Here is a 25805-nt window from a genome sequence, read left to right on the forward strand (position 1 = left end):
TCTCACTCTCCTTTTTCTCCCTCTGTCCCTCTGAATATACCTCTTGCCCATCCTCTGGGTCACCCCCCCCCGTCTTTCTTCCCGGACCTCCTGTCCCATGATCCTCTCGTATCCCCTTCTGCCTATCACCTGTCCAGCTCTCGGCTCCATCCCTCCCCCTCCTGTCTTCTCCTATCATTTTGGATCTCCCCCTCCCCCTCCAGCTTTCAAATCCCTTACTCACTCTTCCTTCAGTTAGTCCTGACGAAGGGTCTCGGCCTGAAACGTCGACTGCACCTCTTCCTATAGATGCTGCCTGGCCTGCTGCGTTCACCAGCAACTTTGATGTATGTCATTGGTACTTACATGCACCACGACTTCTGGCTGTTCAGCCTCTCACTTAAGACTCGATCCGAGATATCCTGGACTCTGGCACCCGGGAGACAACATACTATCTGGGAAGCTCGTTCTCTCCCACAGAACCTCCTGTCCATTCCCCAAACCAATGAATCCCCTGTCACCACAGCGTGTCTCTTCTCCCCCCTTCCCTTCTGAGTCACAGAGGCAGTCTCACCCACTGTGTCTTTCCTCAGTTAGGTCAGCCACCCCATCAAAGTGATATACCTGTTGTTAAGGGGGGTGACCACAGGGTTACTCTGCACTGGCTTCTTAACCCCTTTCCCCTTCCTGACTGCCACCTGGTTCCTGTGTCCTGCACCTTGGGTGTAACTACCTCTCCTATGTCCTATCCATCACCCCCTCTGATTCCTGAATGATCCGGAGTTCATCCATTTCTATCTTCAACTCCTTAACGCAGGTTGTTAGAAGGTCAGCTCGATGCACTTCTTGCAGGTGTAGTTATCAGGGGCGCTGGAGGTCTTCCTGCCTTCCCATATCCTGCAAATGGGGCATTTCACTATCCTGCCTATCATCCCAACTGTCCTGGCTGAGCAGATATAAAGAGAAGAAAAAAACTTGAGCTTTTCTTTCCTGTGCTTTCTCTGACTGAAGCCTGTCTTCGCAGAAACCTTGAAGAACTAAATCCTCAAGATCACCACTCTGACTATGTTGACTCAGATGACGGCCGCTGCATTTTCCCCTGCCTTCCTTTAATTTGCTCTTGCTAATCAATTCCAAACGCCGATTGGCTGCTGGTCAAAATTCTTTTTTTTTTGCTGTACTGACCTACTGCTGCCTTTTATCCTTAGGCGGTGGACCTGGTTGAAGTCCCCTCCTCTCAAAACTTTCAATGTTCAGATTGACTGCTGGTGAAAGCTCTTTTTCTCTGAACCAATCCTGTGGCTCCATTGTGCCCAGGTATGGTTCAGAGTCCTCACTTCTGCCTCTGTGGTATAGTGCCAAGTTGCCTTTCCTCTTCCGTGTTTCCTCTGCCCTTCAGGGGTCCAAATATGTGTTGTCTTGATGATGGAGTTAGCACCTCTTCTTATTACATGCCCAATCCATCTCCAACGTTTCCTCATGATGATTGTGGCCTCTTGCTGACACTGAAGGAGTAGGGCATGGTTGGAGATCTTTCTTGGCTGGAAAATATGGAGGATCTTCTGGAGGCTTGTGGTGTGGAATGAGAACAGCTTGGCAAGTTCATTCTCTGCCATATGGCACTATACTAGCCTTCTGCCCTGTACAAGCAGCATTCACATGACGTAATTTGGAAATGATCACCTCGAACAAGAAAAAGCCTTAGACATGCACCCCTTCTCAGAACTGAGAAAGAAAGAGAACAAGTTGGTGAAGATAGAAAAGAATTTGGAGGAGAACAAAGGAAATTTCTGTGATATGATGAAATAACATAGGCTTTGAGGTGCAGTTATGCTCTTTTATGTAATATTAGATGGTTGGCATCTGTCTGTCTCGAAGGACAATGGGTAATGATCATCATCATCACAAGCTTGGGCGGAAGATGAGGAGATCCTGAGATGCCCAGTCGTTAAGATCCCCCTCGCAGCCTCACCAGTGTAAGCCAAAGGAAACATTATGAACTTGAAACATAGAATATAGAACATGGAACATAAAACATAGAAATCTACAGCACATTACAGGCCCTTCGTGCCACGAAGTTGTGCCAACCAAGTAACCTGCTCCAGAAACTGGCTAGAATTTCCCTAGTGTGTAGCCCTCTATTTTTGTAAGCTCCATGTACCTATCCAAGAGGCTGTTAAAAGACCCTATTGTATCCGATTCCGCCACTGCCGCTGGCAGTGCAGTGTGTGCACCCACCACTCTCTGTGTGAAAAATTTACCCCTGACATCCCCTCAGTACCTATTTCCAAGCACCTTAAAACTGTGCCCCCTCATTTCAGCCCTGGGAAAAAGCCTCTGGCTACCCACATGATCAATGCCCCTCATCATCTTATACACCTGTATAAGGTCACTTCTCATCCTCTGTCTCTCCAAGGAGAGAAGGCCAAATTCACACAACCTATTCTCATAAGGTATGCCCTCCAATCCAGGCAACATCCTTGTAAATCTCTTCTGCACTCTCTCTATAGTATCCACATCCTCCCTGTAGTGAGGTGGCCAGAACTGAACACAATACTCCAAGTGGGGTCTGTAACATTACCTCACAGCTCTTGAACTCAATCCCGCGGTTGATGAATGCCTTCTTAACAACACTATCAAACTGCACAGCAGCTTTAAGTGTCCTATGGACATGAACCCCAAGATCTCTCAGATCCTCCACACTGCCAAGAGTCTTACCAATAATATTATATTCTGTCTTCAAATTTGACCTACCAAAATGAACTACTTCACGCTTATCTGGGTTGAAGCCCATCTGCCACTTCTCAGCCCAGTTCTGCATCCTATCAATGTCCCGCTGTAACCTCTGACAACCTTCCAGAATATCCACAACATCCCCAACCTTTGTGTCATCAGCAAACTTACTAAGCCACCATTCTACTTCTTCATCCAGGTCATTTATAAAAATCACAAAGAGGAGGGGGCCCAGAACAGATCCATGTGGAACACCACTGGTCACTGACCTCCATGCAGAATACAAACCATCTACAACCACCCTTTGCCTTCCGTGGGCAAGCCAATTCTGGATCCACAAAGGAAGGTCTCCTTGGATCCCATGCCTCCTTACTTTCTGAAGGAGCCTTACATGGGGAACCTTATCAAATGCCTTACTGAAATCCATGTACTCAACACCCATTGCTCTACCTTCATCAATGTGTTTTGTTAGATCCTCAAAGAATTCAATCAGACTTGTAAGGCATGACCTGCACTTAACAAAACCATGCTGACTATCCCTAATCAGATTACGTCTCCCCAAAGCTCATAAATCTCGCCTCTCGGGATCTTCTCCAACAACTTGCCCACCAATGAATTCAGACTCACTAGTCTATAATTTCCTGGATTGTCTTTACTCCCTTTCTTGAACAAGGGAACAACATTTGCAACCCTCCAATCCTCCGGTACTTCTCTTGTCCCTATTGATGATGCAAAGATCATCGCAAGAGGCTCAGCAATCTCCTCCCTTGCTTCCCACAGTAGCCTGGAGTCTATCTCATCCTGTTCCGGTGATTTATCTAACTTAATGCTTTTCAAAGGCTCCAGCACATCCTCTTTCTTAATGTCTACATGCTCAAGCACTTCAGTTCCTGCCTAATAGCATCATATTTCCCCCCACCCCAATTAAATGTTTGCCCAAATTGTCTGCTCCTATTCCTCTCCAGCCCTGTGGTGAAGGAGATAGAGTTGTAGCCACTATCTCCAAAATGCTCACCCACTGAGAGACCTGACACCTGACCAGGTTCATTTCCCAATACCAGATCAAGTACAACCTCTCCTCTAGTTGGATTATCTACATATTGTGTCAGGGAACTTTCCTGAACGCACCTAACAAACTCTACCCTATCTAAACCCCTTGCACTAAGGAGATGCCAATTAATATTAGTAAAGTTAAAATTTCCCATCACAACAACCTCATTATGATTGCACCGTTCCAGAATCTGCCTCACTACCTGTTCCTTGATATCCCTGTTACTGTCGGGGGTGGAGGGGTCTATAAAAACACCCAGTAGAGTTATTGCCCCTTTCTTGTTTTTGACTTCCACTCACACTGACTCGGTAGGCCATCCCTCCATGACTTCTTCCTTTTCTGCAGCCATGACAGTATCCCTAATTAGCAATGTCACGCCCCCACCTCTTTTGCCTCCCTCTCTGTTTCTTTTGAAACATCTAAAGCCTGGCACACTCAGCAGCCATTCTTGCTCCTGAGACATCCAAGTCTCTGTAACGGCCACAACGTCACAGTTTCACGCATACATCCACCCTCTAAGTTCATCAGCCTTGTTTATGATACTCCTTGCATTAAAATAGACGCATCTCAAACTATCAGTCTGACTGCATCTTTGCTCTAACATCTGCCTATTCTTCCACACAAACTCCCTATAAGCTGTCTCTACTTGTGCTCCAACCTCCCTATCCTCTGCCTCTTCACTTCAGTTCCCGCACCCCTGCAAATCTCATTTAAACCCTCCTGAATAGCATTAGCAAACCTCCCTGCCAGGATATTGGCCCCCCTTGGATTCAAGTGCAACCTGTCCTTTTTGTACAGGTCACACCTGCCCCAGAAGAGGTCCCGATGATCCAAAACTATCAATCCCCACCCCCTGCTCCAATCCTTCAGCCATGCATTTATCCTCCATCTCATTCTATTCCTATACTCACACTTGCATGGCACAGGCAGCAATCCCGAGATTACTACCTTTGAGGTCCTACTTCTCAGCTTCCTTCCTAACTCCCCATAGTCTGCTTTCAGGACCTCCACCATTTTTCTGTCTATGTCATTGGTACCAATATGTACCACAACCATTTCAGGATATTCAATGAAACAATATGTCTGGCACCAACTTTGCTGCAGGAGGTACGAGAAGGATGTTCAATGACGTCCAGCCGCCTCAGGGGATCCACTCTGGATCTGCTGTCTGGGTTTACTCCCAGAGCCTTTGTCTCTCCTGAGCTGCCCACAAGGCAGGGGAGCTCTTTACCCGTAGCTGGGGATCTGGTTCACGAGCACCAGGGCATGTCCACACACTGGTGGGCCTGCGTTCTCCTTATGCAGGGGTCAGACCTCCTCCCCGTCCTGTGTATTTCATCCCGAGTCTGAAAGGAGTTCAGTTTCTGTGTGTCGCCAGCGAGGAGGCTTGCTGTTGGAGGGGCTATGTATGGACACATTCCACTCTCCTTTTCGCAAGACTGCTAGCCAGTGGTGAAAGCTGAAAGTGAGAGTGACCACCACTACCCACTACACTACCACACTAGATGAAAAACAACAACCATTTTGACACCAATATTAGATGAAATTCCATCAAAATTCTGTGCTGCTTTACAGAATTTAGTCATTTCCAGCAAGACCACCAAGTGCCCATTTATACCAACGTTACACTAATCTAATTTTTTTCTCCTGACAAACTATCAACTCCACTCACCCCAGATTCTACCGCTCACCTACACAAGAGACTCTTTCCTAAATGAAGTGAACATTCGGAAATCAGAGGTGCAAAGGGACTTGGAAGTCCTGTTGCAGGATTCCCTCAAAGTTTGCAGGTTGAGTTGGTGACAAGGAAAGCAAGTGCAATGTTAGCATTCATTTTGAGGGGACTAGAACATAAAGGCAAGGATGTAATGCGGAGGCTCTATAAGGCATTGATGAGACCACACTTGGATTATTGTTAACAGTTTTGGGCCCCTTATCTAGGAAAAAATATGATGGCATTGGAGAAGTTCCAGAAGAAGTTTAATGGGAATGATCTCGGGAATGAAAACGTTAACATAAGAGGAGTGTTTGATGGCTCTGGACATGTACTCACTGGAGTTTAGATGAATGAGGGAGGAGGGGTGACTCTCATTGAAAACTATCAAATATTGAAAGGTCCAGATAGAGTGGATGTGAGGAGGATGTTTCCTATGGTTGGGAAATTTAGGACCAGAGGGCACAGCCTCAGAATTGAAGGATGTCCCTTTAGAAAAGAAATGAAGACTTTCTTCAGCCAGAGGTTGGTGAATCTGTGGAATTTATTGCCACAGGCAGTTGCGGGGGCCAAACAAATGGATATATTGTGTTTAAAGCAGAGGTTGATAAGTTCTTGCTTAGCAGCACACCAAAGGTATGAGGAGAAGGCAGAGGAATTGGGCAAGGAGAGATAATAAATCAGTCATGATGGAATTCTGGAGCAGGATGGATGGACTGAATGGCCTAATTCTGCTCCTATGTCCAATGGTCTTATCATCTTTAAGAGGAGAAAATTATAGTGGCCAGTTTTTCAACCAACCTGCATGTCTTTGAGATGTGGAAGAAAGAGGAACATTCAAAAGAAATTCTCATGATCACAGGGAGAAAGTTTGGACTTCACAAAGCCAGTGGTCAAGGTCAGGATATGAAACCAGACCACTGGCAATGTGAAGCTCTGCCACTGGACTTGCTGAAATGTCATAGCTAATAAATAAATAATATTTAGTAAATAATACTTACTTAAATTTCAATGATCTCCATACACTGTTCACCATTTGTGCAAAGCTATCTGAATTGACAAAATCAATTATTTACTGAATGATAGAGGGTTTCAAAATAAGGCAACAAAATGTCCAAGGCTCTGCTTTGGCAAAGTAAAAGCACATTGCCGAAGCAGAGCCTTGAACATTTTGTTGCCTTATTTTGAAACCCTCTATCATTCAGTAAATAATTGATTTTGTCAATTCAGATAGCTTTGCGCAAATGGTGAACAGTGTATGGAGATCATTGAAATTTAAATGAATATCATTATCCTTTGTTCTTTACATGCCGTGTCGTATGATGTAGTCAATCATGGTATTTCCATAACTATGATTGTTCTTGGCAAACTTTCCTACAGAAGTAGTTTGCCATTGCCTTCTTCTGGGCAGCGTCTTTACAAATGGGTGACCCCAGCCATATTCAATACTCTTCAGAGATTGTCTGCCTGTCGTTAGTGGTCGCATAACCAGGACTTGTAGATGTGCACCAGACGCTCATACAACTATCCACCGCCTGCTCTCATGGCGTCGCGTGACCATGCTCGGGGGGGTCTAAGCAAGGACTACGCCTTGCCCAAAAGTGACCTGCAGGGTAGTGGGGAGAGGGAGCGCCTTATACCCCCTTTGGTAGAGATGTACACCCAAAAATTATCTTATAGATGGACTGAGATACCTGATACTGTGATAGTAGATAGCTTTACATACCTTTAAGTTCTTTTTGTGCATCTTCATCAGCTGTACCATGAGCCCAAGTACATGACAACTGCTGACATCCAAAGCATTGCATCATTGACTAACATTTCTCTGATGTGGCATCAATATCTGAGGCCAATGTTTCGGGAGAGATATCCAGGCTCCTGTCGAAATGCTGCAGTGCGTCAGGTGAGTAGAGATATTTTATAAAACAGTAAACATCAATGTCAGAGTTAAATAATTTTAATATTACCTGAATTTTATTTGTATTAATTCTCATAAGTATTATAGTGATCCAACCACGACAACTAAAATTTTAGGAAAATTCAATCAGATAGTTACACTGAAACTCTTTGATGAAGAAAGGCAAAAGGAACTTAATCCTAAATTTAAACATTATACATAGCTTCAAATAAAGATCAAAACAAAATTATGACTGGGATGAATCAGAAATACCATATATCAATTGCTAACAGAGTAGAAAAAAATCCTGAAAACCATCATAAATTGAAATATTGCTGTGAGAGATTTAAATGCTCGTCAGTAGAGCTGCTTTTTTAGGTCTGCATAGTTTGCCGACATAACTACAGCTCAGTATGATATTAGAAAATTACAGATCTATACATTATGATGAGTTATGTCTGCAGAGGAGTACATGCATCGAAGCCTATTTAAGCATGGCAGGTACTGTTGGGAGTTTCCCCTCAGACCACTAATGCAGGACAATTCTGGACCTGTTTTGAAATATGCTGATGATGGGAAACACCTTGGTTTCATCATGGCTGTCCCTACAAAATCTGGAACATAAATGAAAATATAATTGTTCCCTTTCAACACACACTGCTTCAAAGCAAACCACTCACCCTCACAAAGGCATATGTCCCTTTACTGTCTTGAACTCAACTATAGTAATGTGGGAGATCTGGTTACAGGGAACAAAATTAGTGAGCAATGATACTGCTGCGTGAGTTCGCATAGATTTGATGGGCTGAAATGATTTCCTTCATTGGCGATTGTGGAGCAAACTTCATGGGCCAAATCCCCTAATTCACCTCTTTGGTCTTGTGGTCTTACATGAGAAAATAGAAAACCTTCAATGGCATATGGAAAAATAAAAAAAGAGAATATTTTAAAGCAATTAATTATGACCATACTTTTGCTGAAAAGTTATTGACCTGAAGCATTATTATTTTATACATTTAACCTGATCAGCATTTCTAGAATTTTCTATTTTTTTCCAAGTTCCCTGCCTCAGCTGTGTTTATTTGGTATTATTATTATGTATCAAAGATGAAAATATGAAGATGACTGACATAAATTAATTGAAAATGTTTATTTAGATTTAGTCATGCTTGAGCCTTTCTATCCAGTATTAAAATGGAAATCAGTTTCTAATCTTGATGGTATATACAACAATAACTATCAGGATATTATAATTTCAATTCAAGATAATAAAATAATCATAACACAATTGATGTTGCCCCATCAATCATCCCACTCCATCTCAGCTTCCTTTCTCTTTATTTAATTCCTTTCCTTTAACCTCTTCCCTATGGTCAGAGGTAGGGAAAGAGGAAGTTGGAGGACTGAAGGTCAAAGGTGATGAGGACAATGGAGAATTATGAGGAAAGATCTGTACATATATTCAGAGTGCATCTATGTAACATAAAGTGGATGTGTCTGTGTCTACATTTTTCTGAGTGACAAGAAAACTTGTGTCACCAACTATTCTGAAGCTTTTGCCATTAGACTAAGAACCTGCTCCTTCAAGCCCATGAGATAGGTGTTTCAAAGGTTGCAAAGGTACATTTAATGTCAGAGAAATGTCTACAATATACATACTGAATATCTTTTTCCTTGCAACCATCTACAAAAACAGTGGAGTGCCCCAAAGAATGAATGACAGTTAAATGTTGGAACCCCAAAACCCCACCAGCTCCCCCTCCCGCGCGTAAGCGGCAGCAAAGCAACAAAACCCACCCCTCCCCCACCACCAATAAAAAGCTTCAGCACCCCTCCCCCCACCAAGCAATCAAGCGTGTAGCAAAGCAACAATAAAGACACAGACTTGCAGTACCCCAAAGACTCTGGTAATTCGACATACCACAGGCTTTTTCTCTCCCTAATAAAGGAAATTAAGGTATCTCCATTTCACAGCGAGAGGGGAGACATAACAAAACAACTCACTGACTTATGATGTTAAATGTCTGTTGCGCCGCTTTTTCCAAGCTCTGTGTCCAAAGAGCTTTGGTCTCTGGGCACACAGCCAGCTTGCTGCTTTCAATCTTGTGTGTACTCCCACGACACACTAATTTCCTGCAGAGGCCCCAACCTCGAGTCCTCCCACCTCCATAGCCACGAAATCCCGGAACTCCGAAGGTTTGCTAATCTTCTCGGCCGCATCCTTGGTAAATCGGATAACGGCCAGTCGTGAGACCCCGAGAGCGAGTCCCATTCCCACAAAGAACGGAAGTCAGTGTGTAACTCCAGGTCTGGGTCTTCAAAAGAACCCTGAAAGGGAAAAAAATAGAGATATTAAAGATAGAAGTAGAGCTGTTTCCAAAGGTGCAAGCAAAAGAGTTGCCATTAGGTGCCATTGTCTCCTAAGCTCCTACAATCATCTTCCACTCCAGTCCCAACGGACTATCTATAAAGATGACACATAAAATCATTTTTGGATCCTGCAAAGGACAAACATTAGCACCAGCTCAAGAAGCTGAATGACTAAATTACAGTCCTCCGAACTCAATCTATTTCTCTGGATCTAGGATTAATGATTAAGTTTAGTTGAATTATTTTTTCTCCTCAGCACATCAAAAGTTGTTTAGCTGAACTCCAAGCTGGATGGATAACAGAAGAGGACACTTTCCAGGAATCAATACCTTATGGAACGGTTACATTTTCAAATGTAATCAGTACTCTCAACATAAAAGCCAAGCGAAGGCTGGTGGTGGCTTGTCACTACGATTCAAAATTCTTCAACAGGTGGTGGGACACCAGAGTGCACATAAGTGCCACAGATTCTGCTGTGCCCTGTTCAATGTTACTGGAAATGGCTCGTGCACTGGACAATTTCCTACTTGAGATGAAGGTACGACCTAAGACCTGGTGAAGCAAAGGTCTGGTTTCTTAGATAATTAAAGTTTTAAGATAACACATGAAGTTCTGTGTTCCAGAGCCTTAAATAAACCAGCTACATACACACTATGATTACAGGTCAGAGGGAGGACAGCTTGCACCACTTCAAAGCTTTTCCACATATGCATAGCCGCAAGTCAGGAGCATAATACAATTCTTTCTTTTTGTCTGAATAAGTCAACTTTGACAATTTTCAAGAAATGTGACACCATCCACTTGACTGGCATCCTATACACCACTGGTATTGGTATTCCTTACACCAGCGGCAAAATGTAATTTTGATATGTACACACCATGATACCTTGACAGCACCTCTCAAACTCACAACTTCTAACATGAAGAAGGACAAAAGCACAAGTTTATGAAAGTACCACCAGCTACAAATTCCTCTTGAAGCCTCAAACTATCCTGGCCTGGAATTCTTTTGGTTGCTCTTTGTCATCGCTGGGTCTAAGTTCTGGAATTCCCTCCCTAAGAGTATTGTGGGATTATCTTCAACAGACAGACTTCCACAATTCAAAAAGGAGGCTCAAGCCCACCTTCTCAAGGGCAGTTCTGGATGGGCAATAGATGCTACCTTACAAGCATGTAAGCATACTCATGTTCCAAAAGAGTGAAAAAATTGGAAAAAAATACTCATAAACACGAGAAATTCTGTGGTTGCTGGAAATTCAAAGCAACACATACAAAAATGCTGGAGGAACTTGGCAGGTGACGATTATGACAAACTTCTGAAATGTGTTTGATAAGCCATTTCTTTTGAGCAAGAAGCTGCAAAGGACGGGCGTAGACAAATCCACTATCTCCTAGATCAGGGGTCCCCAAACTTCTCGGCACCGCGGACCAGTTTAATATTGACAATATTCTTGCGGACCGGCCGACCAGGGGGTGGTGTTCAAATAAACTCACCTCAACATGTCTTTTACAGTTAGGGTTGCCAACTTTCTCACTCCCAAATAAGGGACAAAAGAAGCAGTCAAACCCCAGGAAAGACTACCATGACCATGAAGCCTTGCGCGGGCACCTGTGTGCGCATGCGTGACGTGCACGTGATCTGTGCATGCGCGTACGTGCCGATTTTTTCCCCCACAAATTGGTTTTGCCTTCATCTTCCTGACTATACTGTACATACATTATTTCTACTTTATATAGGCTGTGTATTTATCATATCATTCCTGCTTTTACTATATGTTGGTGTTATTTATTTTCGGTTTTATGTGTTATTTGGTATGATTTGTTAGGTTATATTTTGGGTCTGGGAACGCTCAAAGATTTTTCCCATACAAATTAATGGTAATTGCTTCTTCGCTTCACGCCATTTCGGCACGAAAGGTTTCATAGGAGCGCTCTACCTTAGCGGGGGAAATTGGGACAAACCAATTTAACCCAATATAAGGGATGTCCCGGCAAATACGGGATAGCTGGCAACCCTATGTTCAAGTTCAACAGTGCGTGACAGGGAATGAGGAAAGGTGCTGCTGACTCATATCGTTTCCTCACAGCCCAGTAGCAAATGCTTTGCAGCCTGGTGGTTGGGGACCGCTGTCCTAGATTACTGACTACCTGACAGATAGACCCCAGTTTGTACGGCTGGGCAGTTCTCTGTCTGAGATGGTGGTGAGTGACACTGGAACATCACAAGGGACTGTCTTATCACTGCTTCTGTTCACACTGTACCACCTCAGATGTTCAATACAAATCCGAGTCTTGTCACTTGCAGAAGTTCTCGGGTGACTCTGCGGTGGCTGGGTGTATCAAAGACAGGCAGGAGTCAGAGTACAGAGGACTGCTGGACAAGTTTGTGGAGTGGTGCGGGTGGAATCATCTGCTCCTGAATGTGGGCAAAACCTGGGAGATGGTGGTTGATTTTAGGAGAAAGAGGATTGAGATGAGTCCTGTATCCTGCTCAATGTGCATCTTATAGACCAGTATCTTTATTAAATGTTGATTCTAAAATTTTTTCTAAATTATTAGCAAACAGATTAGAAAAAGCACTTCCTTATATTATTTCAGAAGACCAAACGGGTTTTATTAAAGGTCGTTACTCTTTCTATAACATTTGCACACTGCTAAATATTGTTTACACTCCTTCACAAAACGTTCCTGAGTGCGTTATTTCTTTAGATGCTGAAAAAGCCTTTGACAGAGTAGAATGGCCTTACTTATTTAAGGTGCTTGAAATGTTTAATTTTAGCTCGAAATTTATATCCTGGATTAAATTGTAATATCATTCTCCTATGGCCTCAGTTCGTACTAACTCTTTAAGTTCACCCTTTTTCCCTCTTTCTCGAGGTACTAGACAAGGTTGTCCTCTTAGTCCTTTATTATTTGATATTGCATTAGAACCTCTTGCAATTGCTATTCGAGAATCTCCAAATATTATTGGGATAACTTGGGGCTTAAAGTCCCATAAAATATCACTCTATGCTGATGATTTACTTTTACATATTTCTAATCCTCAAAAATCCATCCCTGCTGCTTTAGATTTATCAGCACAATTTAGTCTCTTTTCCGGTTACAAATTAAATCTCAGTAAGAGTGAACTTTTCCTGATTAATAAGCAACTTCCCTTGTATCATAACCTTCCGTTTAAATTGATTAATAATTATTTTTCATATCTTGTGATTAAAATTACTTGTAAACATAAAGATCTATTTAAGACTAATTTTTTACCCTTAATTGATCATATTACTCAACTTTCATTTAAATGGTCTCCATTATATTTATCTTTGATTGGTCATATTAATGCAGTTAAGATGTTTATTCTGCCAAAATTTTTATATATATTTCAGGCATTACCGATTTTTGTTCCAAAATCTTTTTTTTGATAAAGTGGACTCTAAAATTTCTTCATTTATTTGGCAAAATAAAAACCCAAGACTTGGTAAAATACATTTACAGAAAGCTAAGAGAGATGGAGGTTTAGCATTACCTAACTTTAGCTTCTATCATTGGGCAATTAATATTCGACACATGAAATTCTGGTTACTTGACCAAGATACACTATCCATTCCTAAATGGGTAGTATTGGAATTACAATCTGCTCAAGGTTATGCACTTGGCTCTATTTTAGGTTCTTCTCTTCCTTTTGATTTGAAACACCACAAACAGGTCTGTAACCCGACAGTTAAATATACCTTACGTATTTGGTTTCAATTCAGAAAATTTTTCGATCTTAACCAATTTGGGCTAGCGATTCCTATTTTAGGTAACATATTTTTTCCTCCCTCTTCTACGGATTGTGCTTTTCAAATTTGGAAGACTAAGGGTATTTCACTGTTTTTGGATTTATTTTTAGATGGTTCTCTTATGTCTTTTGAACAATTATCTAATAAATATAGCTTACCAAGATTACATTTTTTTAGATATCTCCAAGTTAGAAATTTCCTAAGTACTATACTCTCTTCCTTTCCAATGCTCTCTCCTACATATATTTTAGATACTATAATTAACCTTAATCCATGTCAGAAAGGTGCAACGGCTATTATTTATAATATTATTATGAAACTTAGAAAAGCTCCATTTGATAAGATTAGGTCAGATTGGGAACAGGAATTGGGTTCTATCATTTCGGTGGATGACTGGGTGCAGATTTTACAACTAGTCAATACTTCCCTATCTGTGCGAAACATTCCCTAATTCAATTTAAAGTTGTCCATAGAGCACATATGTCCAAAGATAAATTAGCTCATTTCTATTCTCATATTAATCCTTTTTGTGACAGATGTCAGGGGGAGATAGCCTCTTTAACTCATATGTTTTGGTCCTGTCCTACTCTGGAAACTTTTTGGAGAGACATTTTTAATACTATCTCAAAGGTATTGCATATAGATATCTCTCCCCATCCTATTACTGCTATCTTTGGATTACCTAAAATTTCCAGTAATCTTTCTCCTTCAGCCCGTAGAATAATTGCATTTCTTACTTTAATGGCGAAAAGATGTATCTTACAACATTGGAAAGAGACTAATGCTCCAACTACTTTTTTTGGTTTTCACAGACGATATTATGCTTAAATTTGCAGAAAATTAGAAGTAATCTTTATGATTCTTCAGTTAAATTCGAACAGACCTGGAGATCTTTTATTCAACATTTTCATTTAATGTAATTTTTTTCTCTCTTGGTCCATATTTATGTTCCCTTCTTGTTTTTCTTTAACTGTTTTTAATGGAGGTCGGGTTTGAGGACGTGATTTTAAGTTATTTAATTCTACTTGTCTCCGAGTTAGCCCATTGCTTTGCTTTGCTTTTTAGTTTAGTTGCACAGTGGGTTTTTTTGGGGGGTTTTTTGGGTTTTTTTTTCTCTCTTTATTGATATATATAAAAATTAGTATACTATTATATTACCTTGTTATTTTAGGTTTAAATTGCACTGTTTGTGTTAATTTTTTTTCTGTATTAATACTTCCTGTAATATATTATATTCTAACAGTGTATTAGTGCCTATATGGTTTACCCTTTGTATACTTATTCAATAAAAAGATTTAAAAAGAAAGAGATGAGTCCTGTATACATTCTGGGAGAAGAAGTTGCCATGGTGGAGGAGTACAAATACTTCAGCAACTCGACAACAGACATAACTGGAAAACCAACAGCAAGGCTGTTTACAAGAAGGGGATGAGAAGACTCTAATTTCTAAGAAAGCTAAGATCCTTCAATGTGTGCATCAGGATGCTGGAGATCTTTTACCAGTCCGTTGCAGTGAGTGCAGTCTTCTTTGCAGCTTTATGTTGGGGGAGTATCATTGGAGTTGGTGATGCAAAAAGACTAAATAAACTCATCAAAAAGGCTGGATCTGTCCTTGGCTACAACCCAGACTCTGCTGAGTTAGTGGTGGAGAGCAGGTCAATAAACAAACTGTTGTCCATTATGGACAATCAGTCGCATCCTCTCCATGACCTACTGAATAAGCAGTAGAGCACCCTTTAGAACAGGCTCAGTCAGTTTTGCTGTCACATGGATCGTTACAGAAAATCTTTCCTACCAAATGTAATAACCGTGTACAACAGTTCATCTCTGTGCAACAGGAGAACACACATCATAGTACAATAGTCTCTGTTTTATTATTTCATACATTATTGCACATTGGTAAATTATTATTGTGTATTATTTGCACCTTATTATTAATTAAGTCTGCACACTGCTAAGTGTGTTTTTAAATGTTGCTGCTGTAACGAAAGAATTTCCCACTTGGGATCAATAAAGTACTTATTATCTTTTTTAAAATATTAATATTAACTACTTTAAGAATATTTACTTTTCATCAGAAAATACAAAAGTATAGTCAATAAACACAGGAGATTCTGCAGTTGCTGGATATCTTGAGCAACACACAAAATACTGGAGGAACTCAGGCAGCATCCATGGAGGTGAATAAACAGTGTACTCTATGAGCTGAGACCCTTCATCAGGACATTGTTAACAACAATTTTGCTAATAACTGTAGTAACAAACGGGTTATTTGAGAAGGCCTGCATTATTTTAACTAAGTATCAATTCTTCACAGGATTACCCCCATTGTGAGTTTGGCATTGAAACATTAACAAATATATAATAAACGCAAACTAGGTAACTAATTTAAGATTTTAACATGATGTACTGATTCATTTAAGGGAGATATTTATCGGCAAATGTACAGGGATAAGGATTTACAGCATTAACACAGTTCAATGCCTCACTGCCTAAATCTGGGACAGTCACTATTTATCAGAAACTCATCTGGTGCAGTCACATGAGTTTGTTTGATTAGGTGAGAATTTGGTCAGTTGTAAATAATTATGGACTTACATTTGAATTATTATGCTTGCTTAGAATACTCAGGGAAGACCAGACCTTACCCTGCAGCTCATTTTTTTTGATGGCCAAGAGGCAATGCAATCTTGGTCTGAGGATGACTCACTTTATGGTTCCCGACATTTGGCACAAAAGATGGAGAAGACTGCACACCCACCGGGCTCAACAAAAACCAACCAACTGCATGCAATTGTAAGTGCTGGCCATCTTTGACGAAGGAGAAATATGAGGTGCAATTTTCTTCATAATATAAGATACTTCACAATAAAACTTTGATAAGTATTAATATTAACAATATTTTAGCTGGTTCAGGATTAGAATGTCTATATCAGCAATAGCATGCAGATATTTTAATAGTAATGTGAGATTATACTTCCTGTGTGTCTGTCTCATTATTTGGCTGCATGAGTGTGTCACAGAACAATCTGCAGAACCGCAGATGATACTGTTATCAAGCTATTAATACTGTGGACCATGCTTCAGGGATGATTAGATACTCATATGGTAAATAATGTTTCACCTGGATAACTTCAGAGTGATATAAACTGAAAAGGTAAGTATTTAATTATTGTACAGTTTTAAGGGAAAAGGAAAGGCATTAAGATTATGGAAGAAGAGATGTCTAAGTGTTCTAATGCATACAACATTGAACTTTAGAGAAACTATATTACTTTGACCTTGTACAAATTTTATCAAGTTTCACTTTCAAAACTGTGTTAACTTTTGCACTGATGCTTGATGAAATTGTGGTTTGACAATGATGAAAATGGATAGACTAATTTCCATAATAAAGAGCCTTGATTATTAGGTTTGCTTACTTTTCCAAAAGAAAACATAGAATTAAAGGTAATCTAATTAACCTGATTAAAGGAATTCATCATGATCCCTTTAAGAGTTTATTCCAATTCCAGGAATGACAATCTTGACCTATGCAAGGCCTGGTCTGGATTAAATTTCAGGAGATGGTTCATTCCCCAGAGAATAGTGGACTACTTCATCCGATTGTCATCTCATTCATTTCTTCAGCTCAATGCTGGATCCGTTCAGTTGAGAAGTTACAGATGAGAAATTATATGTTTATTATTTTTCTCTCACTAGTGTTTCTGTTTTTACTTCAGAGTTTTTGCATTTATACTATTTTGTTTCAAGATCTTCATACTTCATAAAGTGCAAAATTATGAATTCCTCTTGTCACCAGTGTTTGTGGTTTTGTTTCCTTTGGCCCACAATTTTACTATACCAAAATAGATATGGCAATAACCTTTCATTTCAGCTGCATTTTAAGTTAATAGATAAAAAACTAGTTAAATAGAATAACAACGATAATTTTGGGAAAGTGACTGAGAGATTTAAAAAAAGGCCTGAACATTAAGTATAACACTGCTGTTGCTTTTCAAAAAATATGCTTTATGATCCTTTTACAACATTAGCTCTATTTAACTTCTCAAAGGAGAGATGGAATTTCCAATAATACACCACTCCTCAGTACTCTAATGAGGTAGCAATGTTTAATTTGGGTATTAAAATCTTTGAATTAGGGTGTGAACACACAATCTCATGTCAAAGAAACAAGACTGCTCCAAAAACTATTGCTCACTTGTTGGCACGAGGTGTTGAAGTGATTAGTTAACCTACTGATCTATAAATGTTCTAATTTAATAATCTCCTTATATTACAATTAGGATCTATTTGTCTTGTTGGATTTAATTGGTGCACCAAACCCAAGATTTCCAAGTTATTTTCCAAATACAGCACGCTGGCATAAAAGACTGCAGCTGATAGGTAAATACAATTAACAGATATTAGTTATCAATACACTAGTATTTTTTATGTTACACATTGTGTTGTACTTTGTTTCTACTGCCTTATTTCCTTGTATATTATGTATACCTTTTAATTGTTGGCTCCTGTGAGGTTTCCCTCTTCAATCTTACCCTCAGCTAGGATATTGGAAGCAATGAGGATGGGCAGATTTTCCTAAAGTAAACATAATTTTATAAAGGGATCCAAGGAATAGCAGATTAGTCTGTTTTAAAATAAAGCTCAATAAAGAATCACTGAAGTAGAACATTTCTAAAATACTTAGATAAACATAAAAGAAAAATAGTTAATTTCAACTGTGGAATTTCAAAGCAAATCTGCCCTCTGGGAGATTACACTAAGAATCTTGTTCCCTGTCACTTCTAGATACAGAATTAGATACATTATAAAGACCAGCCCTCTAAGGTTCTGTACCATCAAAAGCTGCCATGGACAAGAAGTGGCTGACATATCTATACTGAGGCATAAGGAGATAAAGAAGATGTAGATACTTGGAATTACTTCGAGTATTTTTATATCAAAGCTTTCTCTCAGAAGATCAAATAGAACAGTTACAGCATGCTTGAGCTGACCATGATCCCTGTACAAACTGTTCCTGTTTGCCTGTACATTGTCTGGATGCCTCTATTCCCTGCCCGGACAGAAGTCTATTTAAACACCTTTTAAACACTTCCACACAATTGGATCTGCTTCCACCACGTTTCAGGCACCAACCATTCTCTGTGCAAAAGAGAATGCGGGGGGGGACATGATCGCTTCGTGGTTAGTGTGACGCTATTATAATGTCAGGGTCACAGGTTCAATTCTGTCGCTGTCTGTAAGGAATTTCTATGTTCGCTCATGAATTTCCTTTGGGTTCTCTAGTTTCTTCCCAAGTTCTAAAGACATACAGTTTAATGGGTTAATTGGTCATATGGGTGTGATTGGCTGGCATAGGCTCGTTGGGCTAAAAGGGCCTGTTCAATGCTTCAATTTAATTTTAGAGAAAGTATATGTTCTCTGTAAACAGCTTGGAATTCTTAGTCTTCGCAGGCATCCATAAAACCGAAGAAAAACCCCAAAGAATGAATTACAGAAAACATTGGAACCCCAACACCCCCCAACAAAAAAGCCACTGTCCATCCCAACACTTTGACATCCCCACGGGTGCTCTCCCTCTCCCTCTCTCTGACTCATGAGGGAGAGAGAGATATCGCTCCTGTCACAGCGAGGGGGAGGCCAGCAGCTCGCTGTTTCAATATTACCATTGTCTTGACGGCAGCATACACTACTGTTTCAATTCCCGCGACACTTTAGCCGGCGACACTGATGAGGAATTGGGTTGTCCATAGGGCCGCACATGGAAGGCACCAGTCTTCCACACCACTGCTAGGCCTCACGGCGACCTCCGAAAGCCGGAGCCCAGAGCCGCGAAGAGCCTCAGTTTGAGTGCAGATGTAGATCATGGACTCCGACAGGACCCCAGCCACCTTAAGAAGGAAGGAAAATACATTATGGAGAAGAAATTAAACTGTTTCATGGATGAACTGAAAGAAGTAGCTCTCTGGCACCATCTTTAGCTCCTCCATCTCCCATGTTACCATGCTGCCTCCAAATAATTCTCTCACCTATCTCCCCTTAAACCTTTTAGTATTTAACATTTTCACCTGCCTATGCCTCTTATAATTTTAGATACTTCTATCAGTTGCCCCTCGGTCTCTGACACTCAAAAGAAAATGATTCAGATTTTTCCAACCTCTCCTTCAACCTGATGGGCTCAATCCAGACAAAATCCAACTGAGCCTCTTCCATACACTCTCCACATTGTTCTGGAACTCCAAATATAGCCTAACTAAACATTTATACAGTTACAATTCAACTTTTACCATCTGTGCTCTGAACAATGAGAGCAGGTATTCTGATTGGCTCTTTTACTACCCTATCCAGGGACCAATGGACTAACACTCAAACAATTCTCCACTTACAGTATATTTCTCTCTGACATCAGACCTCCCAAAATGCATCACCTCATCCTTGTCTGGATTAAACGTTGTCATTTCTCAGCCCACGTTTCCAACTGGTCTATGTCATAGATTTTACGTCCTCTGCAAATTTACCAATCAGCCCATGTAGGCACCGCAGCCAAGGAAACTCACCAGCCTCTCTACTTCACCTGGAGGTTCAATAAATTCAGCGTGTCTCTTCTGACTTTTACCAAGTTTTATTAATATGCCACACAATGCATTTCTGCTTGGTATGGCAACTGGTCAGCCAATGACCACAAAGAACTGCAGAGAGCTTAGACTTTGTCTAAGCCTCTTGTTTTCTCAATAAGTCTGCCAGCATAATCAAATCATAACCCCACCCACCCCAGACATTCCCTTTTCTCCCCTCTTCTATCAAGTCAGAAGACAGAAGAGCCTGAAAGCACATAGCTTTGGGCTCTGAATACAATCTAACCTATTTTAGTAATAGTATTGAGCGATTTCCCTCATAGGATTAACTGGATTCTTGACCTCTCTTGCCCTCACAATCTACCTTGCACCTTATTGTCTACCTGCACTGCACTTTCTCTGTAAGTGTAACACTTGGTTCTGTATTCTGTTATTGTTTTACTGTCAATGCCGATTAACTGGACCCTAAAAACTTCCACTCATTGCTCAATCACACTTTATTCACTTGTGCACAAGGAGAACAGCTTGGCCTCTGTCACCAAACTGTTCTGAACTTTGAACCAAGAAACAACATTTTTATACAGAAATTAACTAGTTTGACGCAGATAGTGGCCGACTGGTTACCTTGTAGATATTCAGATTCATTATTTCATAATCAATCACAAATTACAGCTGTTAATAGCCAGTAGAATCTATACTTTGAAAGCTAATTAGTAAAATAACTGTCTAAAAGTAAATGTCACCATAGAATGCTTCGTTTACATCCTTATCTTGTCTCAGTATGCCAAATGGTTCCAGTCCGGTGCTGCGCATAGGGGAGCGATGGTCACAAAGCCCTTTCTAGCCTCAGTTGACTGCACACAGTCTGTAAACTATCCTTGCCTCCGCATTATCTTAATGCTCACCTTGCCACAACATCTACACTAATTAAAGGCACTGATGTAATGAACTGTTTTGTATGAATGGTATGCAAGATCCCTCTGTACATCAGGGTCCTTCAATTTACTGTATACTATCCCCTAACACTTACCCTCCCAATGTGCCACACCTGATAGGCTGGATATGGAGAGGATGTTTCCAATAATGCAGGGGTCTAGCACTGGAAGGCACAGCTCAGAATATAAGGATGTCCCTTTAGAACAAAAATGATGATGAATTTCTTTAGCCAGAGGGTGATGAAGCTGTGGAATTCATTACCACCGATGGCTGTGGAAGCCAAGTCTTTGGGTATGTTTAAAGTGGAGCTTGATAGGCTATTGATCAATAAGGGCATTAAAGGACACAGGGAGAAGGCAGGAGAATGAGGTTGAGAGGGAAAACAAATCAACCATGACTGAATAGTGGAGCCATTTGGTCTAATTCTGCTGCTGTGTCTTATGGATTAAACTTCAGCTAGCATTTCTTTGCTCATATCACCAACTGACCGATATCCTTCTGTATCCTCTGACAACTGTCTTCACCATGCAGAGTGCCACCATTTTTGTGTCAAGGCAAACTTGAATCAGCTTCTATCATAAACAAGAGGTTCCAGCACTGATCGCTATGATCTATGATTCTTGATTTCAGTTTCTGAGTGGCCTGAGGTGTTACTAGGAGTAAAAACTATTGGCTTAACTAAAAATCAAGAGAACTGGATCAAAGACCCATTTTGCAGACTACCGTAGTTTGCATAAGGTCATTAATCGGGTTATGAATTTACCAACCAGTAGGTGGCTCACTCCTAGAAAATCTTAACTATGCGCATCTTTAAATGTTCAACTGCGACAGATGTGCTGTATAAATATTAACCTTGCATTTATTTTACAAGAGAAAAAAATCTCTGAATTCCAACAAACCACTTATTTAACATTATTTAATAGAAGAGCAGCTGGATCGTCTGGGGATTCTGAATGAACATTCCAGCAAGGTGAAATATTTCTGGATGAAAATACCATCAACGCATATTACCGATGACCATATTCCCTTTTCAGTAAGAGGTACGTTAGAGCGTAGGACAGAAAGGGAGGAAGCTTTTCCCTTGTTAAGTGTTAATCTATGCATGGACACCATAATTAGTTCTAAAATGGTTTCTTTCTGGTCATTGCCATCACATTCCATCATTCGAGTACCATTCCCTACTTGCTCCATGACTATTCTTATGAGAGAAATTAAAGTTCTTGTTGTTGACATAGTGGATTGATTCTGCATCTCATTAAATGCCTTCTGAACACCTCCTTTTAATTTCTACACTTTACCAGGCATTGTCTCATTGCATGGACAATGGCCTTAACGAAATCTGTCATCCCAATATCTGTCTTGTACTTCTCTGTTTCAAAACTTATATTAAACTCAGTCAGAAGAGCCTAAGAAATTTAACTAAAGGTAACACATGTGACTCCTCAAGCCTACTCCGCAATTCATTAAACTGAATCTGCACCCCTGGCCAAGATCCTCATTTTCTCCAATTGCCTTGGTGTCCAAAAACTAATTGATCTTGGGTTTATTCAGCAGTGGAACATCTAAACATTTACAGCCTGCCATGTTGAGAACTATCTCCTTGTTTCAGTCCTTAATGGCTAAATCCTTATCCTGAAACAATAGCCCATTGAACTGGATTCATTAGCTTAAGCAAATAGCATGTCAGCATCGATTCTGTGACTCCCTCTCAGAGCCCTGCATCTCCTCCTCTTTTTTCCAAACTCCACTGAACCCAGTCTCACTCAATCTTTTTTCACTCATCCCTTTAATTAATCTCATGTATCTGCGCTGTAGTGATTATTATCAAAATGCATAACTGTATCTTTTCCCACATTATACTCCATTTGCCAGCTTCTTATCCACTCAGTTAGCCTGACTATATTACTTCATAGACAACTTGAATCATAATTATCTATTTCTTTTCCTCACTACTTTCTGAAATTGTGGAGCTACATTTGCTGCCTGGGATACAGGTTATCAAATCTAGAGGGATTTCTTTAGTTTTACTCCCCTTGGGTAAATTCTCTTCAGTGATATTAATTTATTCTTCACTATCATTTAATGCTTGGCTTGCTTCGATTTCTGTTACGCTTATTACGTCTTTACAGAGAAGTCAAATATAAAGTATCTTTGTATTGTCTCTGTCAATTCTTCATTCCTAATTATAATTTCTCTTAGCATTACTTCAGTTGGACCTGTATATTTTAAAATCTTTTTCTGATAAATTGAAGAAAATCTCAGATTTTTATAATCAAAGAACATTAATCATAGAGAAGAAGGCCAATCTATATAGTTGGTCAAAATATAACTACCAATTCTAATCCTATCTTTAGACACTAAGTCTGCAGCCCCCTCCCTCTTCTTCATGTTATCTAGTACTATCATTACCATCTTTCATTAATTCAGATGGTTCACTTTTCTTAAAAAGGTTTTAATTTTAATGAAATACACATTTGTTGATAATTTTGAATTCTTTCTTGTTATGCTTTTCAGTATCTATCTACTGCCAATTCTTTCAAGACCATTTTCCAATGTTTTTAATCAATGCCCTTCCCAAAACCACATATTTGGCTTTAATTAATTTGAAAACTTTAGTTGCTAACTGATCTGCATCTCTAATTGCACATAAAATTCTACTGTATGTGATCACTTTTGCGTAGAATATTCTTAATTACAAGATTACTAATTAATCTTGCCTCAATATACATAAAAGGTCCCTAGTTGGTTCCCTAGTTGGTTTCATGGTGTGCTGTTCTAAAAAACAATACACTATCATATCGTTATCATTATTAGATAAGTCATTAGAATGAAAGACTACCTGTTCCCTCTTAAGAGAATTAACAGCAAATTAAAAGTTAATGCTGGATTTAATGAAATATGCAAGAGGGAGATTATTTATGCAATTTGGAAGATGAATGATTGAGGCGAAGTCGATTCTGCAGAGACCAGCAGCAATGAAATGATCAGCAATCCAGATCCATGGTATAACCAAAAAAACTGTAAGCACTCTTTAGTAACTTGTTGAAGTTCACACATTCATGATCAGAATACTATATAAGTGACACTGAAAGGAATGAATCAATTTAAACCTTCACTGTTTTGGTTTCACAGGTGTCCCCATTCTAAATATCATACCTACACCTTTCCCTCAAGTATGGCACAGCATGGACAATGATGAAAGCAACCTAGATTCAACAACAATTGATAACCTTAACAAAATACTGCAGTTATTTGTTTTTGAGTATCTCAGAATGTAACTTACACCTAGTACATAGAAATAATTATAATTATTTAAGTATTTCAAATGAAGTAGATATCTGCAGTAATCCCTGCTGCCCTAACAAAGGTGACTTACAAATTTTACTCACTCCATTAATAGTAGTTTCCATTTAATTAGTTGATTGATTTGTCACTCAATGTTGCTAACTAATGAAAAATCTATCTTGTATATTTGTGGTAAAGCTAGATATTGATCGATGCTAAGGAAGGTTTCAGTCCCTACCATTTTTGGGAGACAATCATACACTAGTATTAGTTTCTTTGGTGATTTTGTTTTAATATACAGTTAAAAATTCACTGTATTTAAAATATATCTTTGTTAGCACATCATTGTATAATTGAAAAATGATTTTTGACATGACAGGATCATCAGTTCAATCTTTTTTGTTTGAAGTTATAAATCTAGAAGAGATGACCTTACACAGGTTGTGCAAAGCACAAGTACAAAAGATGTGACACCTTATTTTAAAAGATAGAATTAAAGTTCAAGATTAACTTGATATTTCAAACTTGACAAATAAATATTAAAGACTTATTTTTAATTGATAATGATAATAAAATGAAGCATTGCAGGACAGTTTAAGCAACTTCCACTACCATGAGATTTAGATGATTTAAGATAGGCTGACATACTCTGAGCAGTTCAAAAGTTCAAAATAAATTTATTATCGAAGTGCATATACAGTATGTCACGATATATAACACTGAGATTCATTTTCTTGTGGATTAAATCCAAGAAAAACAAAAGAAACAATAAAAGACTGCAGCCAACAGGGCAGACAAGCAACCAATGTGCAAAAGGCAACAAACTGCAAATACAAAAGAGAAAATAATAATAATAATAATAATAATAATAATAAACAATTAAGTAACAAATATCAAGAATATGAGATGAAGAGGCCTTGAAAGTGAGTCCATAGGTTATGGGAACAGTTGAGTGATGGGCAAGTGAAATAAGAATACAAGAACGTAAGAAATAGGAGCGGGAGTAGGCTATCTAGTCCGTCGAGCCTGCCCCGCCATTCAATAAGATCATGGCTGATCTGGCCATGTAATTTATCCCCACTGGTTCAAGAACCTGATGGTTGAGGGTTAATAACTGTTCCTGAACCTGGTGGTGTGAGTCCTGAGACTCCTGTACCTGCCTAATGGCAGCAGCAAGAAGAGAGCATGGCCTGGGGGGTGGGGGTCTCTGATGATGGATGCTGCTTTTCTGTGACAGTGCTCAGTGTAGGTGCTCTGAGGTAACAGAGCAGAGCAAAAGATAAATAGTATGGCTTCCACTAAAATGTGTTGGAAGTAATTCGGCCGCAAAACATAGAATCTTTAGAAGTGTCGCCTCAAGGAGATGAATATCAAAGTTTTCAAGGACACCTCAGATCTTGCACCTGTCACACAGAACATAAATTTCAATTCCCAGCTGACAGCAACTTCATAGTGCCCATCGTTTATAGGCCACCCTGAAATCTGCCCC

At 39.8% G+C, this 25805-nt stretch overlaps 1 protein-coding gene across 1 annotated transcript; it reads left to right on the plus strand.

Annotated features, from left to right (window-relative positions):
- The first annotated feature begins 7236 nt into the window (after positions 1-7236).
- LOC134350074 (glutaminyl-peptide cyclotransferase-like) lies at positions 7237-24309 on the plus strand. The gene is made up of 6 exons (XM_063054999.1): positions 7237-7380; positions 10001-10282; positions 16140-16313; positions 17804-17903; positions 21955-22071; positions 24164-24309. Exons 1-6 carry the CDS (start codon positions 7255-7257, stop codon positions 24307-24309), a joined length of 945 nt encoding a protein of 314 aa, XP_062911069.1. The 5' UTR covers positions 7237-7254.
- Positions 24310-25805: the final 1496 nt, after the last annotated feature.

Source organism: Mobula hypostoma, chromosome 8 (assembly GCF_963921235.1).
Source record: "Mobula hypostoma chromosome 8, sMobHyp1.1, whole genome shotgun sequence".
In the NCBI taxonomy this organism is placed as follows: domain Eukaryota; kingdom Metazoa; phylum Chordata; class Chondrichthyes; order Myliobatiformes; family Myliobatidae; genus Mobula; species Mobula hypostoma.

Excerpts from the sequence above, each read along its gene's own strand:
- LOC134350074 (XM_063054999.1), top strand. The coding sequence starts at position 7,255 with ATGACAACTGCTGACATCCAAAGCATTGCATCATTGACTAACATTTCT. Across the intron at positions 16,314-17,803 it reads CCAACCAACTGCATGCAATT|GATCTATTTGTCTTGTTGGA; the intron begins GTAAGTGCTGGC and ends TATTACAATTAG. Across the intron at positions 17,904-21,954 it reads TAAAAGACTGCAGCTGATAG|AAGAGCAGCTGGATCGTCTG; the intron begins GTAAATACAATT and ends ATTATTTAATAG.